The sequence below is a fragment of the Diplotaxodon limnothrissa genome, linkage group LG19 (assembly GCF_057381915.1).
Source record: "Diplotaxodon limnothrissa isolate DT_005_m linkage group LG19, D_limnothrissa_male_GT1.1, whole genome shotgun sequence".
NCBI lineage: Eukaryota > Metazoa > Chordata > Actinopteri > Cichliformes > Cichlidae > Diplotaxodon > Diplotaxodon limnothrissa.
In genome coordinates, this window is record NC_140614.1 from 16,484,137 (window position 1) to 16,503,359 (window position 19,223).

The 19,223-nt window shown below is 41.9% G+C and overlaps 1 protein-coding gene and 5 pseudogenes across 1 annotated transcript in view; all 6 read right to left on the reverse strand.

The window, feature by feature from the left end:
• LOC146611957 (b(0,+)-type amino acid transporter 1-like) overlaps positions 1-12,801 on the reverse strand; it is a 29,610-nt gene extending 16,809 nt beyond the window's left edge. Inside the window, exon 1 of the mRNA XM_085343028.1 lies at positions 11,938-12,801. Within this exon, the coding sequence (XP_085199154.1) occupies positions 11,938-12,801 (864 nt within the window). The remainder of the gene's footprint in view (positions 1-11,937) is intronic.
• LOC146611961 (b(0,+)-type amino acid transporter 1 pseudogene) lies at positions 8,473-9,321 on the reverse strand (annotated as a pseudogene).
• On the reverse strand, positions 9,593-10,326 carry LOC146611962 (b(0,+)-type amino acid transporter 1 pseudogene; annotated as a pseudogene).
• A 440-nt stretch (positions 12,802-13,241) lies between the features above and the next one.
• Positions 13,242-13,970, reverse strand: LOC146611963 (b(0,+)-type amino acid transporter 1 pseudogene; annotated as a pseudogene).
• Positions 13,971-16,748: 2,778 nt separating this feature from the next.
• Positions 16,749-17,773, reverse strand: LOC146611964 (b(0,+)-type amino acid transporter 1 pseudogene; annotated as a pseudogene).
• Positions 17,774-18,213: 440 nt separating this feature from the next.
• LOC146611965 (b(0,+)-type amino acid transporter 1 pseudogene) lies at positions 18,214-18,942 on the reverse strand (annotated as a pseudogene).
• Between the last annotated feature and the right edge of the window lie 281 nt (positions 18,943-19,223).

Below are 19,223 nucleotides of genomic sequence, written 5' to 3' on the forward strand. Positions count from 1 at the left end.
GAAATGAGGCTACTTTTAAGCAGATTTTAAGAATGTCTGCTTGTCCAGAGTTGGTTTTTTCTTAGGTTTCACGTTAACAATGATTTATTTTAGGTTCTGCTCTATAAAACACAGTTGGAGAAACGAAAAATTCAAAATAGAGACTGTTTTGAATATTTCTAGTCTACTGGAAATGTCCCCGCAAGCCAAGTTGATTCTTCTGGTGTCCTCAATTCTTTCTCTGGTGTTTGTTCATATTATGTATACTTGTGTCTGGATCTGAGTGAAGAAATGGACAGAGTATCTGCATAACAATGTTATCAGAGGAAAGCCATGACTTGACCTGGTTCTCCCTTGTGCCAGTTTAAGCAGTCCAACAGAATAACATAAAACTAAGTTGAATATTTACTTTCTTTAATGCTTTGCTAAACCATTTAGTTAAAAATGCTCTCCAAAGTTGAACTCTACTTTTAATTAAATAGGACTCGAATCTAAAATAATAGAAAAGAACACCAAGCACCAAGTTGCAAAATGCAGTCAGTGGAAATGGGTTAATTATTATGAACTGGCATGAACAATAAGAACAATCACACTGAAGTTTTAACCATTTAAGATAAGGATAAATTAAGTTTGTCATAATGTGATGCCTCAAAGGCATTTATGTTATTTATCTTTAATGTTTGCTTTAAAATAATTCTTTTGTATGTATTTAAGTTAAAAAGAACAGTAAAAAGAGTTAAAAATGTTAAGAAGCTTTAATTTTGAAGGTGAACTTGCTAATAACCTCACTTCCTGGTGGTTTACCTGTATTGCTTCATTTCCTGTTTAATTCCTCTTCCTGGTTGCTCTAAGAGGGAGAGGGACATGCGGTCTTGCTCTGAGGCTTATCCACAGCCATCCACTTGGGAACATTGTTCAGGCAACGCTGTAAGTGTATATATTTCATGATGAAGGTGTTAAAAAGGCATAAATAGCGGTATTTGTTAAAAATTATATTTTGTTTGTGATTCATGGAGGTTGATTTGTACATGTTAAGAAAGGCAGTTTTGATGATCATTACTGTTGCTAAAGCTAACACGAAGGTGTAAGGTCACATTTTGAGTTATTTCGTGATGCAATATTTATGTAAACGATCATTTTTTCTATTCTGTATTTCTTTTCAACTACAGTTTTCACCGCTTGTCAAATGAAGATTCTGAGTAAAAAGTCAACTCTACTCGGACTCGTGTATTCATTGACAGAAGTTTAGCTTGGTGTTTGATCAGAGTTGCTACACTCTGCAACAGAACACTACAGTGAAAAGGCGGCACTCGATGGTCCTACGTGTTCGTGATGGCAGCAAGCAACAAGTCATCGGTATCAAATACCAGGAGCAACGTGACATCAGCATCATCTGCAAGTGCGGCTCGCGCCAGAGCTAAAGCAGAAGCTGCTAAGGTACGAGCATCATATGCTAGCCAGGAGGCTAAATTAAAATTGGAAAAGGCTGCTAGAGAAGCAGAAAGGAAAACTAGAGAAGCTCAAAATCAGTTGGAAGCCGCTAGAATTGATACAGAGCTGGAAGTGCTAACATTAAATCGTGAAGCAGACGCAGCCATCGCTGAAGCACAGGTGTTAGAAGATGTAGCAGAAATGCATGGAAATGTAGAAAATGTGAAATCTGAGTCAGAAGACAGGCTTAGATTGCACCGTACTAGTGAATATGTTTGCTCTCAAAATGATCAGAATCAGTCTACCTTCGCACCAGTATCTGTCCCACCTGTTAAATCTGTAGACCGTGCAGAATCACAAGACAGTTTCAGAACATGGCATCCACCTGTAAGCTTAGCGGAATTCCAACATAGCAATAGCAAGCCCAAGCCTGAAGTGGATAATGGGACGTATCCACCCACAACAAACCTGTCTAAACTGACCAGAGCTGAATTGAAGACCGACGTCGCACGTATATAGGTGCTCAATCACAAACACCCCGGCATATGCGTCCAGTGAGCGTGTCACAACCACCTGACCCTCTGGCACAATATTTGGCGCGACGTGATCTCGTTACGTCAGGACTGTACCAATTTGATGATAAGCCAGAGAATTTCCGTGCATGGCGGTCCTCATTCACTAATGCTGTGGCTGAGGTTCAACTTACAGAAACACAAGAATTAGACCTCATGACCAAATGGTTAGGAAAAGAGTCTGGACAGCAAATAAGATGCATACACTCAGTGCATGTGAATAATGCTGGTTTGGCTCTGCGCAAGACATGGGAGAGGCTGAATGACTGCTATGGTGCTCCTGAGATGATCGAGCAGTCACTGTTTCAGAGACTTGACAGTTTTCCAAAAATTGCAGCCAAAGATCACATCAGATTACGTGAACTTGGGGATTTGCTTATGGAGATACAAGGCGCCAAGGAGGATGGATACCTCACTGGGCTGTCATATCTAGACACCTCCAGAGGTATTGGACCCATAGTAGACAAGCTCCCATATGGGCTCCAGGAGAAGTGGGTGTCATCTGGGTCGTGGTACAAAGAAGAGAATAACAGCTGCTTCCCTCCCTTTAGTTACTTTTGTAACTTTGTCTGTCATGAGGCAAAGAAGCGAAATGACCCCAGCTTTATTCGTCAAAGCAACGGCGCAAACCCCACAAAATCAGAAAGATTACCTATGAAGAGCTTTAACACCAACAAGTCTATCGCAGTTCACAAAACAGATGTCTCTACAATCAACAACGACCCTAACAAGAACTGCGCATTGCACAATAAACCTCACCCACTTAAAAAATGCAGGACATTCAGAAACAAGTCCATCGATGACAGGAAGGCCTTTCTAAAACAGAAAGGAATATGCTTCAAGTGTTGTTCTTCAACTTCACATGTTGCCAAAGACTGCAAATCTTCCGTGAAATGCTTAGAGTGTGAAAGCATCTATCATGATGCAGCTATGCACCCTGGCCCACAACCTCAACTCACCAAGGCTCCTCCACCACCACAAGAGAACGGCGGGGAGGGAGAAGATGACTCTAATGTAACTGATGTTAGAACCAGCTGCACAGAGGTTTGTGGCCCCGGCCAGTGGGGTCGTTCTTGCTCTAAGATCTGCCTTGCAAAGGTCTACCCCAAACATTCAAAACACAAAGCCATTAAAGCTTATGTAATTCTGGACGACCAGAGCAATCGCTCATTAGCCAGGCCAGAGTTCTTTGAGCCGTTTGGTGTGGAGAACAAACCACTCTTATACCATCTCAGAACATGCTCCAGCGTCATCGAAACGTATGGCAGGAAGGCAGAAGGATTCCAGATAGAGTCGTTGAACGGCAACGTTCTCATACCTCTTCCACCACTCCTTGAGTGCCCTGAAATCCCTAACAATCGAGCTGAAATCCCAACACCAGGTGCAGTTTTGCATCATCCTCATCTCCACCATATAGCCAAACACATCCCTGATCTAGACCCAGAAGCAGAGATACTCCTGCTGCTCGGGAGAGACGTGCTTAGAGCACACAAGGTCAGGCAGCAAATTAACGGGCCACACAATGCTCCCTTTGCACAACGTCTCGATCTAGGCTGGGTGGTGATAGGGGAGGTGTGCCTAGTTAATGTGCATAAGCCAACAGTTGACACATTCAAGACCCATGTGCTAGACAGCGGTCGCCATTCCATATTTCAGCCCTGTGCAAGTTTCATGCAGGTCAAAGAAACACAGCCAAGCTTCAACAAGTCTAACAAAATGCCAGAGAGGATGCTAGGACACACAGTGTTTAACCAATCTGAACATGATAACAAACCTGCCCCATCAATAGAAGACATCCTCTTCCTAGAGATCATGGATACAAATGTCTACAGAGATGACACTGGTAGTTGGGTTGCTCCATTGCCGTTCAAAGAACCACGGCAACGTTTGCCAAATAATAAAGAGCATGCGGTTAAGAGGTTTGAATCCTTGCAACGCCAATTCAGGAAGAAACCCGAGATGCAGAAGCAATATGTGGCATTCATGGAGAAGATCATTGCCAACGGTCGCGCAGAGGTGGCACCACCCTTGAGGGAAGATGAAGAGTGCTGGTTTCTTCCATCATTCGGGGTATACCACCTACAAAAGCCCAACCAAATCAGGGTGGTTTTTGATTCCAGCGCTCAGTACTGCGGGGTCTCCCTCAATGACGTGCTTCTGACTGGTCCCGACCTCAACAAATCTCTCTTGGGTGTCCTTCTACGCTTTTGAAGGGAGAGAGTAGCTATCCTCGCCGACATCCAACAAATGTTTCACTGCTTTTTGGTCCATGAAAGGCACCGCAACTTCCTCTGGTTTTTGTGGTATGAGGACAACGACCTCACCAAGGCAGTTATTGACTATCGCATGAGGGTTCATGTCTTTGGCAACTCACCATCTCCGGCTGTGGCCATCTATGGTCTGCGAAGAGCCATTGCTGAAGGTGCCCAGAAGTACGGTGCCGACACAGTGAAATTTGTGGAAAGGCACTTTTACGTGGATGATGGCTTGGTGTCTCTCCCATCTGAAGCAGAAGCAATCAACCTTCTCCAACGGACTCAGGCTTCACTTGCTGAATCAAACCTCCGCTTGCACAAGTTTGTGTCGAACAGTCCAGCAGTCACTGGAGCTTTCCCGCCAGAAGATTGTGTCCCGCTCATCAAGGATCTGGATTTGAGCGGAGAGACAGCATCCATGCAGCGCAGCCTGGGTTTGCTTTGGGAGATCAGAAAAGACACATTCACATTCTCTGCATCAACTATTATCAAACCTTTCACCCGACGTGGAGTCCTCTCTACCGTCAATAGTGTTTTTGATCCAATGGGTATGCTGGCACCCGTCACAATCCAGGGACGAGCTCTTCTTAGGGAACTTAGTTCGGAACTGACTGACTGGGATGCACCTCTCCCAGAAGACAAGCTGAAGAAATGGGAAACCTGGAGAGATTCTCTTCGAGTCCTAAAGGAGCTTCATGTGCCACGTGCATACACATCAACCTCGCTCACCAAAGCTGTGCGCACAGAGTTGTTTGTATTCTCAGATGCCTCAACTATGGCCATTGGGGCTATCGCTTACTTGAGAGCCATCCAGGAGGATGGAAAAGTGGAAGTAGGATTTATTATGGGCAAAGCCAAATTAGCACCCCAGTCTGAACCAACAATCCCGAGGCTCGAACTCTGCGCTGCTGTCCTTGCAGTAGAAATGGCGGATCTCATCCGGGAGGAGCTGGATCTGAAATTGGATGCTGTCAGGTTCTACACGGACAGTAAGGTGGTACTCGGGTACATTTGTAACACGACAAAACGCTTCTACACATATGTCCATAACAGAGTCCAACGTATCCGACGATCTACCAGACCAGAACAATGGCATTATGTGTGCACGGAACCAAACCCTGCGGACCATGCATCCAGATCTTTGCCTGCATCCCATCTGACACAGAGTTCTTGGTTCACCGGACCTTCATTCCTGCATCAGTTATCTGCAGAAACAACACAAACCAGTGAGACGTTTGAGCTCATCGACCCGGGAAATGACTCAGAGATTCGACCACAGGTACGCACCTACACTACTCATCTGAAGGAACCTGTACTTACCCCTGATCGCTTTCGCCGTTTCTCCACCTTTACCTCTCTACTGCGAGCAGTGGCTTTCCTTATCCATGTGGCAAGATCTCACAAACATTCAAACCAAAACAGCAGGTGTACAGGATGGCACACATGTCGCTTACCTCGTACTGTGGATGAAATAGCTCAAGTAAAACATGTCATTCTGCAAGCAGCACAAATGCCAGCCTTTGCCAAGGAACTGTCAGCCCTCCAAGCAAACAAAGTGGTGCCCACAAACAGCCCGTTGCATAAACTCAGTCCAACTTTGGAGAGTAGTCTCATCTGCGTTGGAGGCAGACTGAAACATTCTCAACTAACGTGTGAAGAAAAGAACCCAGTAATCCTACCCAAGGACAGCTACGTTTCCTTACTGCTCGTACGACATCACCATGAGCAGGTGAGACATCAGGGTCGACATCTCACAGAAGGTGCAGTAAGGGCAGCTGGACTGTGGATTTTGGGTGGGAAGCGACTAATCAATTCAGTCCTACACAAATGCGTAATCTGCCGGAAGCTGCGTGGGAGACCGGAAGAACAATGTATGGCTGACTTACTGCCGGAACGTCTCAAGGTTTGCCCTCCCTTCACATACGTGGGGCTTGACGTCTTTGGACCTTGATCTGTTGTAACCAGACGCACCAGAGGAGGGCAGGCAGAGAGCAAACGGTGGGCCATGATGTTTAGTTGTTTGAGTTCAAGGGCCGTCCACATTGAGCTGATTGAGTCTATGGACACATCTAGCTGTATAAATGCTCTCAGGCGGTTCTTCGCTCTCAGAGGCCCTGCAAAAGGACTTCAGTCTGATTGTGGGACCAACTTCATTGGAGCTAGCAAGGAGTTGGAGATGGATAATACTGTACAGGGGTACCTCAGCAAGCAAGGATGTAGCTGGAACTTCAGACCTCCACATGCTTCCCACATGGGAGGCTCATGGGAACGGATGATAGTTCCCAAGATAGTTCTATATTGTGTATTTTGTTGTACAGTTATTTTATTTTCAACTTTAATTTATATATTTTATCTTATTCTCCCAGTTAAATTTACCCTTCATTCTAATTTGTGTCGTACAGTTATTTCATTTTTAACCTTAATTTATATTTTATTCCTTCCTAGTTAAATTTACCCTTTTTAATTTTTCATATTTATTTCCTATCTTATTCATAGCCTTTTCCTTTTTTGTTTTCTTTAGGTCACGAGCAGTTGTCCAAGCATTTCACTACATATCGTACTGTGTATGACTGTGTACGTGACAAATAAAATTTGAATTTGAATTTGGATGATTGGTGTTGCCAGGAGAATCCTTGATTCAATGCTCTTGCAGCAAAAGAGTCGCCTGACCCATGAAGTGCTGTCAACGCTAATGGCAGAAATTACAGCCATCATCAATGCACGTCCACTCCTACCTGTGTCTACAGACCCACACCAACCTTTCATTCTTTCACCAGCCATGCTCCTCACACAGAAATCAGGAGTTCCACCTCCTCCAGGAGATTTCACAGAGAAGGACCTCTTCACAAAACAATGGAGGCAAGTTCAAGCACTCGCGAACCAGTTTTGGGCCCGTTGGAGCAAAGAATACTTACCAACCTTACAACAAAGACAAAAATGGACAGTGACACGCAGAAACCTTCAAGTTGGGGATCTGGTCCTCCTCAGGGACAAGCAGACCATCCGCAACTACTGGCCCATGGCCATAGTCACAGCAACCTTTCCTGGGAAGGATGGACATGTGAGAAAGGTTGAAGTAAAAACGACCGACCAAGGTGACACAAGAACCTTCCTTAGGCCAGTTGCAGAAGTAGTTCTTCTTCTGCCTAAGGACTGATTTAAGGACTGTTGTTTGGACTCATTCAAGTTCATAGTGGCCTCACATAGGCCAGGCGGGGAGTGTGATGCCTCAAAGGCATTTATGTTATTTATCTTTAATGTTTGCTTTAAAATAATTCTTTTGTATGTATTTAAGTTAAAAAGAACAGTAAAAAGAGTTAAAAATGTTAAGAAGGTTTAATTTTGAAGGTGAACTTGCTAATAACCTCATTTCCTGTTTAATTCCTCTTCCTGGTTGCTCTAAGAGGGAGAGGGACATGCGGTCTTGCTCTGAGGCTTATCCACAGCCATCCACTTGGGAACATTGTTCAGGCAACGCCGTAAGTGTATATATTTCATGATGAAGGTGTTAAAAAGGCATAAATAGCGGTATTTGTTAAAAATTATATTTTGTTTGTGATTCATGGAGGTTAATTTGTACATGTTAAGAAAGGCAGTTTTGATGATCATTACTGTTGCTAAAGCTAACACGAAGGTGTAAGGTCACATTTTGAGTTATTTCGTGATGCAATATTTATGTAAACGATCATTTTTTCTATTCTGTATTTCTTTTCAACTACAGTTTTTACCGCTTGTCAAATGAAGATTCTGAGTAAAAAGTCAACTCTACTCGGACTCGTGTATTCATTGACAGAGGTTTAGCTTGGTGTTTGATCAGAGTTGCTACACTCTGCAACAGAACACTACACATAAGTTGAGGTATTTTTAAAGAATTTACCAAGTCTTTAAAAATATTAAATTCCTATTTAAACAGTCATATTATTATTGGTGCTGTCAGCGTTAATCTCGTTAAAATGACGTTAATGCCATAACTGCATTAACGCGGCAAATCTCCGTTACCGCCGTGTGCGTGGGGCTGCATGGTGTCAAACATTAACAAGCTAACTGCACTGATTTACAGAGTGTTATAGACATCCTGTGTTAGGACAAAGTCAATAAATTACCTGAAATACAAATTCAGAGTTAAGGAAGAAAATATAGCAGCATATAGGCATCTTTTACAGTAAAGAATCAAATCATTCGGGACAGGTTTTAAGCTGTATTTGAAAAATTTAGCATGAATAAATGCTACTATTTCAGGTCACTTCAGACCCTTTCAGCCTCACCTCTGGTTTGTTCAGCTCCTCAGTCACATAATTCAAGTTGCTCCAGCCAGCGTAAGACCAGAGGCCTTGAAGTAAAGCCTTTCCCAGAGTGTTCAAAGAAAACTGAGTTCCTTGAAAAGCATTCTCAATGTTAAAATTTTCCTCGATCACAGTGCTGCTCTGTATCACTTCCACTAGCCCTCCAATTACAATGAAAGTGAGTGAAAACACTTTGGCCACCAAGAAGATCACCTGCACTCTCAGAGCAAATCGGACATTCAGGATGTTGGTAATGGCAACTACCAGAATACTAAAAGCTGCAAAGCATTTCACAGCCAGCTGAGGAGGTGGGCAGCCTGGGTAAAAGGGAGCCATGACATACTGTGCAATGGTCATTGATTTTGCTGCAATGCTGGAAGGTTTCAAAAGCAGGATGAAAGTGATTGCCGCAAAGAAGGCTGGGAATGAACCATAGATCCTCAGGATGTAAGTAAATTCCCCACCGGATTCAGGAATAATGGTCCCAAGCTCAGTGTAGGAGAGAGCTGCAAGCAAAGCCACAACACCTGAAAAAAACCAGATTAACATGCTGGCCCCAGGACTTCCCACATACGCCAGGACATACTGTGGGGACATGAAGATACCGGATCCAATCGTGGTTCCAGAAACTATTGCGACACCACCAATCAATCCAATCTGCCTCTTCAGTTGCAGGCCTTCGTTTTTTGGGGTTTTGTCCGCCATGGTGAGAGAGAGCAGGGAGCACAAAACGACACGTCTACAGAGCAGACTGAGAAAGATCACAAAGAATTCAGATGCTACAAACTGCGTAGAAAAAGCTTTCAAAAGAAATCACGTGGTGTAAAATGTACTTGTTTTGCCTTCAATTAAATATTAACTCTTCAGTTTTCTAACTGTGGAAAAAGTGCTAACCACTGCACCAATGAGCCACCAGTTGGTTTGGATTATTATATCCTAAACCAATATCAGTTCTCAGGTTACTACAGTTTGTCCTGGCCTACTCATCTAAATCTGTAAGAAGATTAAAAAAAAAGCACAATCATGAATGAAGACGCACAGTGTTGGCATGCTTCATCTTTATTTTGACTTTCTATAAACTACTAATAGTAAATATTGAAATTCTTACTTCTGGATGTTTCACCTCCTCAGTTAAATAATTTAAAGTGTTCCAGCCATCATACGACCACAAGCCCTGCCAATGGCAATGCCAATGGAGCTGACCCCTGCATTGGTTCCCTCAAATGAGTCCTCAAAGTTCTCAGTGCGGCCCTGGAAAAGCATCACAATGCCTCCCAGGATGATCACCACCAGGGCCACCACCTTCACTGCCATGGTGACCACCTGGATGCCTGTGGCCAAGCGGACGCTCAGACAGTTGATTATAGCCAGCACCAAGATTGATACAGCAGCCATTAACTTCACAGCCAGCTGTGGAGGAGTGCAGCCGCTGTAAAAGGGGGCCACAGCATATTCAGCAAAGATGAGAGCGACTCCTGTGCCACTAGCCGGCCTCATGACCATGATGAAGCTGAAGACGAACATGAAGGCCACCACTTTCCCTGCAGTCCGCAGTATGTAAATGTACTCAGCTCCAGACTCTGGTATGATAGTGCCCAGTTCAGCATAGCACAGACCCCCCAGCATGGCTATCAGTCCACAGCAGGACCATATAATGAAGCTGGCCCCTGGGCTCCCAATAGTGGAAAGGACGTACTGGGGAGAAATGAAGATCCCAGATCCAATCATGGTTCCACCAATGAAGGAAACTGCTCCTATGAGCCCCACTTCCCTCTGCAGATTGAGTCCATGTGTGTCATGTCCCATGGTCAGAAAGCTTTTGTCTTCTCTGAAGCAGCAGCGAAGAACAGACGTGCAGTTACAAAACGCTGCCTGTTGCCCAATAGGAGGAGTGCACAAAATTAAACTGCTATGAAATTAAAATGAGGCTACTTTTAAGCAGATTTTAAGAATGTCTGCTTGTCCAGAGTTGGTTTTTTCTTAGATTTCACGTTAACGATGATTTATTTTAGGTTCTGCTCTATAAAACACAGTTGGAGAAACGAAAAATTCAAAATAGAGACTATTTTGAATATTTCCAGTCTACTGGAAATGTCCCTGCAAGCCAAGTTGATTCTTCTGGTGTCCTCAATTCTTTCTCTGGTGTTTGTTCGTTTTATGTATACTTGTGTCTGGATCTACGTGACCTACATGAAGATTAAAAAAAACAAAAAAAACACTGAACTTCCAGTAAAAGATTAGACAGGGCCTCATCTGAGTGAAGAAAGTAACAGAGTATCTGCATAACAATGTTATCAGAGGAAGGACGTGACTTGACCTGGTTCTCCCTTGTGCCAGTTTAAGCAGTCCAACAGAATAACATAAAACTAAGTTGAATATTTACTTTCTTTAATACTTTGCTAAACCATTTAGTTGTATGGATGTAAGTCCCAAAAAAATGAATTTTGGAGCTGAATCTGAATGATGGAAGTGAAACTGAAATTATTCGAGAGCTACACTTTTAAAGGATAAAATACAGTTTCAAAGTAAATGAATTCATTTTCAAAATATAAAATTCAATTTCAATTTAGTGACAATAATTTTCAAAACTGTACATTGAATTTCAAATTAGACTGATTCAAATTCAGTTTTAAAAAGCATTTATTCAAGTTACAATTCAGGTTCAGTTTCTGATGGCACAAAGTTCTGCCCATACTCTTCTTTTAATTAAATTGGACTCCAGTATGATATAATAGAAAAGAACACCAAGCACCAAGCTGCAAAAAGCAGTCAGTGGAAATGGGTTAATTATTATGAACCGGCGTGAACAAAAAGGGACGATCACACTGAAGTTTCAGTCATTTAAGATAAGGATAAATTAAGTTTGTCATAAGTTGAGAAATTCTTTAAAAATATTAAATTCCTATTTAAACAGTAATATTATTATATAAAATGCTGTAAGGAGCTGCAACTAAAAACAAAGTATATGTTCTGGAAAAGCTGGAGATACAGAAAAATGTTGGTCAAAATGCTTCTTGTTGTCAAAATATATTCTGATACTTGATCCTCATATATTATATTCACCAAACATCTTTATATACAGTCTTTGAGATCTAGGAGTCACACCTCATTGGAGTTAGGACTGAAATGATAGCAAAGCAAACATACTCTACTCTTGTGTACATTTATTATCGCCATACAACACCTCAGACACTTTGATCACTGATTTACAGAGTGTTATTGACTTTGTGTTAGGACAAAGTCAATAAATTACCTGAGGTACAAATTCAGAGTTAAGGAAGAAAATATAGCAGCATATAGGCATCTTTTGCACTAATGCATCAAATCATTCTTGACAGGTTTTAAGCTGTATTTAAAAAAAAATTAGCATGAATAAATGCTACTATTTCAGGTCATTTCTGACCCTTTCAGCCTCACCTCTGGTTTGTTCAGCTCCTCAGTCACATAGTTTAAGTTGTACCAGCCAGCGTAAGACCAGAGGCCTTGATAGAAAGCCATTCCCAGAGTGCCCACAGAATACTCTGTGCCTTGAAAAGCATTCTCAACATTAAAATTTTCCTCGATCACAGTGCTGCTCTGTATGACTTTCACTAGCCCTCCAATTACAATGAAAGTGAGTGAAAACACTTTGGCCACCAAGAAGATCACCTGCACTCTCAGAGCAAATCGGACATTCAGGATGTTGGTAATGGCAACTACCAGAATACTAAAAGCTGCAAAGCATTTCACAGCCAGCTGAGGAGGTGGGCAGCCTGGGTAAAAGGGAGCCATGGCATACTGTGCAATGCCCATTGCCATTGCTGCAATGCCGAAAGGTTTTACAAGCAGGATGAAAGTGATTGCTGCAAAGAAGGCTGGGAATGAACCATAGATCCTCAGGATGTAAGTAAATTCCCCACCGGATTCAGGAATAATGGTCCCAAGCTCAGTGTAGGAGAGAGCTGCAAGCAAAGCTACAACACCTGAAAAAAACCAGATTAACATGCTGGCCCCAGGACTTCCCACATACGCCAGGACATACTGTGGGGACATGAAGATACCGGATCCAATCATGGTTCCAGAAACTATTGCTACTCCACCAATCAATCCAATTTCCCTCTTCAGTTGCAGGCCTTCGTTTTTTGGGGTTTTGTCCACCATGTTGAGAGAGAGCAGGGAGCACAAAACGACACGTCTACAGAGCAGACTGAGAAAGATCACAAAGAATTCAGATGCTACAAACTGCGTAGAAAAAACTTTCAGTGTTATCAAGGGATTGTAAAACCTAGTCGTTACCCTCATTTAAATATTAACTCTACCTTTTTTTTTTTTTGCTCTATAGCAAAAGTGCTAACCACTGAACCAAAGGGCCAACAGGCTTGGGTTATCATATCTAAAAGTAATATCAGTTTTCTTGTTACTTTGTCCAGTCCACTCATCACTCATAACAAGATAAATTATATACAATCCTGACTAAAAAGCCAAAGTCTTGGATCGATTTGTCTCCTTTTTTTGTATAATATTAAACACAAACAGTAAATGTTCAAATTCTGACTTTTTTGATGTCTTAAGAACATTTTACCTGTCATCCCTGAGGCTTCTAACGTTCTAAAAACAAAAGGTGAAGAGTTCCAGGTATTTAAACCACAGTTGTTGATCTACTATTAATCATGTGTGTCATCACATGAACCATATTGTTAAAAAAAAGTACCAGTTTTTGAAGCTCTTAAGACTACCATGACTTAGATTACTGCAAACCCACGCAGACTTACTTCTGGATGTTTCACCTCCTCAGTTAAATAATTTAAAGTGTTCCAGCCATCATACGACCACAAGCCCTGATAGAAAGCAATGCCAATGGAGCTGATCCCTGCATTGGTTCCCTCAAATGAGTCCTCAAAGTTCTCAGTGCGGCCCTGGAAAAGCATCACAATGCCTCCCAGGATGATCACCACCAGGGCCACCACCTTCACTGCCATGGTGACCACCTGGATGCCTGTGGCCAAGCGGACGCTCAGACAGTTGATTATAGCCAGCACCAAGATTGATACAGCAGCCATTAACTTCACAGCCAGCTGTGGAGGAGTGCAGCCGCTGTAAAAGGGGGCCACAGCATATTCAGCAAAGATGAGAGCGACTCCTGTGCCACTAGCCGGCCTCATGACCATGATGAAGCTGAAGACGAACATGAAGGCCACCACTTTCCCTGCAGTCCGCAGTATGTAAATGTACTCAGCTCCAGACTCTGGTATGATAGTGCCCAGTTCAGCATAGCACAGACCCCCCAGCATGGCTATCAGTCCACAGCAGGACCATATAATGAAGCTGGCCCCTGGGCTCCCAATAGTGGAAAGGACGTACTGGGGAGAAATGAAGATCCCAGATCCAATCATGGTTCCACCAATGAAGGAAACTGCTCCTATGAGCCCCACTTCCCTCTGCAGATTGAGTCCATGTGTGTCATGTCCCATGGTCAGAAAGCTTTTGTCTTCCTAGAAGCAGCGGACAAGAAGACCTGTAGCTGTAAAGTGTTGTCTTTTACATAAGAGGCGGAGCACACTTAATTATACAGCTACGAAAGTAAGGCGAGGCTATCATCAGCATGGCTGTTTAAAGTTCTTCTTTTCTCTTAGGTTTCACGTAAGCAGTAATTTATTTTAGGTTTTTTATAAAACACTGACAAGGAAGTAAAGCATTAAAAATATACATGTTTTAAATCATTTCAGTCTTGCTTTTCTACAGTAAAAGTCCCTGCAAACCGAATGCATTCTACTAGTGTCCTCAAAGTCAGAGAAAGACTGTCTTCAGTCCTCAATATAATGTTTTCTTGTGTCTGGACCTACATGAATAGTTTGGAGAGCTGTACTGGCAGCAGAAAAATACCTAATCTGAGAGAAGACATGAACATCTGCTTAACAATGTTAACAATGTTATCATAGAAAGGACATGGCCAAGTAAAGACACCAAGTTATTCTTTGCCTCACAGCTCAGTCTGTCCTCAGTGTACTTTCAGAACTGATAAAACCTGGTCAATAAAAAGCAGAGTGCACATTTAATGCAGTTACTCTGTGTTTTTTCTCTCATTACTCAACTACTTAAACATAAGCTTTTCAAAATAAAACAACTTATAAATAAAATACAGGCGGTCGGTATCACCATCTGTATATGAAGAAATGACTTCAATGTTCAGTTCTGAATTATAGGTGTTTAATTCACGTGTTTTACCTAGCTCCGCGTTATTAGGGCAGGGATAGCTCAGTAGGTAGCTTGGTGGCCCCATGATCGGAAGGTCGGGGGTTCAACTCCGCTGAACGGCTACCCTGAGGTACCCCTGAGCAAGGTACCGTCCCTACACACTGCTCCCCAGGCGCTGCATTGGTGGCTGCCCACTGCTTCACTGGGTGAATGGGTTAAATGCAGAGGAACTATTTCCCTATGGGGACTAACACATACACACATTAGTTATAGTTTCAAAAATATTTTAATAGTTACTATGTACTTTAGAAAAATATAAAAACTAACTAAATATTTTGGGGGTACAAAAATATATGTATATATACTAGAAATACCCATACATTTGTAATAAGACAGTAACATTAAATGGTAAAAATGGTAAATGGCCTGTATTTTTACAGCGCTTTACTTAGTCCCTAAGGACCCCAAAGCGCTTTACACTACATTCAGTCATTCTCTGAAGCAGCAGCGAAGAACAGACGTGCAGTTACAAAACGCTGCCTGTTGCCCAATAGGAGGAGTGCACAAAATTAAACTGCTATGAAATTAAAATGAGGCTACTTTTAAGCAGATTTTAAGAATGTCTGCTTGTCCAGAGTTGGTTTTTCTTAGATTTCACGTTAACGATGATTTATTTTAGGTTCTGCTCTATAAAACACAGTTGGAGAAACGAAAAATTCAAAATAGAGACTATTTTGAATATTTCCAGTCTACTGGAAATGTCCCTGCAAGCCAAGTTGATTCTTCTGGTGTCCTCAATTCTTTCTCTGGTGTTTGTTCGTTTTATGTATACTTGTGTCTGGATCTACGTGACCTACATGAAGATAAAAAACAAACAAAAAAACACTGAACTTCCAGTAAAAGATTAGACAGGGCCTCATCTGAGTGAAGAAAGTAACAGAGTATCTGCATAACAATGTTATCAGAGGAAGGACGTGACTTGACCTGGTTCTCCCTTGTGCCAGTTTAAGCAGTCCAACAGAATAACATAAAACTAAGTTGAATATTTACTTTCTTTAATACTTTGCTAAACCATTTAGTTGTATGGATGTAAGTCCCAAAAAAATGAATTTTGGAGCTGAATCTGAATGATGGAAGTGAAACTGAAATTATTCGAGAGCTACACTTTTAAAGGATAAAATACAGTTTCAAAGTAAATGAATTCATTTTCAAAATATAAAATTCAATTTCAATTTAGTGACGATAATTTTCAAAACTGTACATTGAATTTCAAATTAGACTGATTCAAATTCAGTTTTAAAAAGCATTTATTCAAGTTACAATTCAGGTTCAGTTTCTGATGGCACAAAGTTCTGCCCATACTCTTCTTTTAATTAAATTGGACTCCAGTATGATATAATAGAAAAGAACACCAAGCACCAAGCTGCAAAAAGCAGTCAGTGGAAATGGGTTAATTATTATGAACCGGCGTGAACAAAAAGGGACGATCACACTGAAGTTTCAGTCATTTAAGATAAGGATAAATTAAGTTTGTCATAAGTTGAGAAATTCTTTAAAAATATTAAATTCCTATTTAAACAGTAATATTATTATATAAAATGCTGTAAGGAGCTGCAACTAAAAACAAAGTATATGTTCTGGAAAAGCTGGAGATACAGAAAAATGTTGGTCAAAATGCTTCTTGTTGTCAAAATATATTCTGATACTTGATCCTCATATATTATATTCACCAAACATCTTTATATACAGTCTTTGAGATCTAGGAGTCACACCTCATTGGAGTTAGGACTGAAATGATAGCAAAGCAAACATACTCTACTCTCGTGTACATTTATTATCGCCATACAACACCTCAGACACTTTGATCACTGATTTACAGAGTGTTATTGACTTTGTGTTAGGACAAAGTCAATAAATTACCTGAGGTACAAATTCAGAGTTAAGGAAGAAAATATAGCAGCATATAGGCATCTTTTGCACTAATGCATCAAATCATTCTTGACAGGTTTTAAGCTGTATTTAAAAAAAAATTAGCATGAATAAATGCTACTATTTCAGGTCATTTCTGACCCTTTCAGCCTCACCTCTGGTTTGTTCAGCTCCTCAGTCACATAGTTTAAGTTGTACCAGCCAGCGTAAGACCAGAGGCCTTGATAGAAAGCCATTCCCAGAGTGCCCACAGAATACTCTGTGCCTTGAAAAGCATTCTCAACATTAAAATTTTCCTCGATCACAGTGCTGCTCTGTATGACTTTCACTAGCCCTCCAATTACAATGAAAGTGAGTGAAAACACTTTGGCCACCAAGAAGATCACCTGCACTCTCAGAGCAAATCGGACATTCAGGATGTTGGTAATGGCAACTACCAGAATACTAAAAGCTGCAAAGCATTTCACAGCCAGCTGAGGAGGTGGGCAGCCTGGGTAAAAGGGAGCCATGGCATACTGTGCAGTGCCCATTGCCATTGCTGCAATGCCGAAAGGTTTTAAAAGCAGGATGAAAGTGATTGCTGCAAAGAAGGCTGGGAATGAACCATAGATCCTCAGGATGTAAGTAAATTCCCCACCGGATTCAGGAATAATGGTCCCAAGCTCAGTGTAGGAGAGAGCTGCAAGCAAAGCTACAACACCTGAAAAAAACCAGATTAACATGCTGGCCCCAGGACTTCCCACATACGCCAGGATATACTGTGGGGACATGAAGATACCAGATCCAATCATGGTTCCAGAAACTATTGCTACTCCACCAATCAATCCAATTTCTCTTTTCAGTTGCAGGCCTTCGTTTTTTGGGGTTTTGTCCACCATGTTGAGAGAGAGCAGGGAGCACAAAACGACACGTCTACAGAGCAGACTGAGAAAGATCACAAAGAATTCAGATGCTACAAACTGCGTAGAAAAAACTTTCAGTGTTATCAAGGGATTGATAACAGGGCAGCTGTGGCTACAACTGTAGCTGCCTCCACCAGTGTATGAATGTGAGAGTGAATGAATAGTGGTATTGTAAAGCGCTTTGGGTGCCTTGAAAAGCGCTATATAAATCCAATCCATTATTATTAAAACCTAGTCGTTACCCTCATTTAAATATTAACTCTACCTTTTTTTTTTTTTGCTCTATAGCAAAAGTGCTAACCACTGAACCAAAGGGCCAACAGGCTTGGGTTATCATATCTAAAAGTAATATCAGTTTTCTTGTTACTTTGTCCAGTCCACTCATCACTCATAACAAGATAAATTATATACAATCCTGACTAAAAAGCCAAAGTCTTGGATCGATTTGTCTCCTTTTTTTGTATAATATTAAACACAAACAGTAAATGTTCAAATTCTGACTTTTTTGATGTCTTAAGAACATTTTACCTGTCATCCCTGAGGCTTCTAACGTTCTAAAAACAAAAGGTGAAGAGTTCCAGGTATTTAAACCACAGTTGTTGATCTACTATTAATCATGTGTGTCATCACATGAACCATATTGTTAAAAAAAAGTACCAGTTTTTGAAGCTCTTAAGACTACCATGACTTAGATTACTGCAAACCCACGCAGACTTACTTCTGGATGTTTCACCTCCTCAGTTAAATAATTTAAAGTGTTCCAGCCATCATACGACCACAAGCCCTGATAGAAAGCAATGCCAATGGAGCTGATCCCTGCATTGGTTCCCTCAAATGAGTCCTCAAAGTTCTCAGTGCGGCCCTGGAAAAGCATCACAATGCCTCCCAGGATGATCACCACCAGGGCCACCACCTTCACTGCCATGGTGACCACCTGGATGCCTGTGGCCAAGCGGACGCTCAGACAGTTGATTATAGCCAGCACCAAGATTGATACAGCAGCCATTAACTTCATAGCCAGCTGTGGAGGAGTGCAGCCGCTGTAAAAGGGGGCCACAGCATATTCAGCAAAGATGAGAGCGACTCCTGTGCCACTAGCCGGCCTCATGACCATGATGAAGCTGAAGACGAACATGAAGGCCACCACTTTCCCTGCAGTCCGCAGTATGTAAATGTACTCAGCTCCAGACTCTGGTATGATAGTGCCCAGTTCAGCATAGCACAGACCCCCCAGCATGGCTATCAGTCCACAGCAGGACCATATAATGAAGCTGGCCCCTGGGCTCCCAATAGTGGAAAGGACGTACTGGGGAGAAATGAAGATCCCAGATCCAATCATGGTTCCACCAATGAAGGAAACTGCTCCTATGAGCCCCACTTCCCTCTGCAGATTGAGTCCATGTGTGTCATGTCCCATGGTCAGAAAGCTTTTGTCTTCCTAGAAGCAGCGGACAAGAAGACCTGTAGCTGTAAAGTGTTGTCTTTTACATAAGAGGCGGAGCACACTTAATTATACAGCTACGAAAGTAAGGCGAGGCTATCATCAGCATGGCTGTTTAAAGTTCTTCTTTTCTCTTAGGTTTCACGTAAGCAGTAATTTATTTTAGGTTTTTTATAAAACACTGACAGGGAAGTAAAGCATTAAAAATATACATGTTTTAAATCATTTCAGTCTTGCTTTTCTACAGTAAAAGTCCC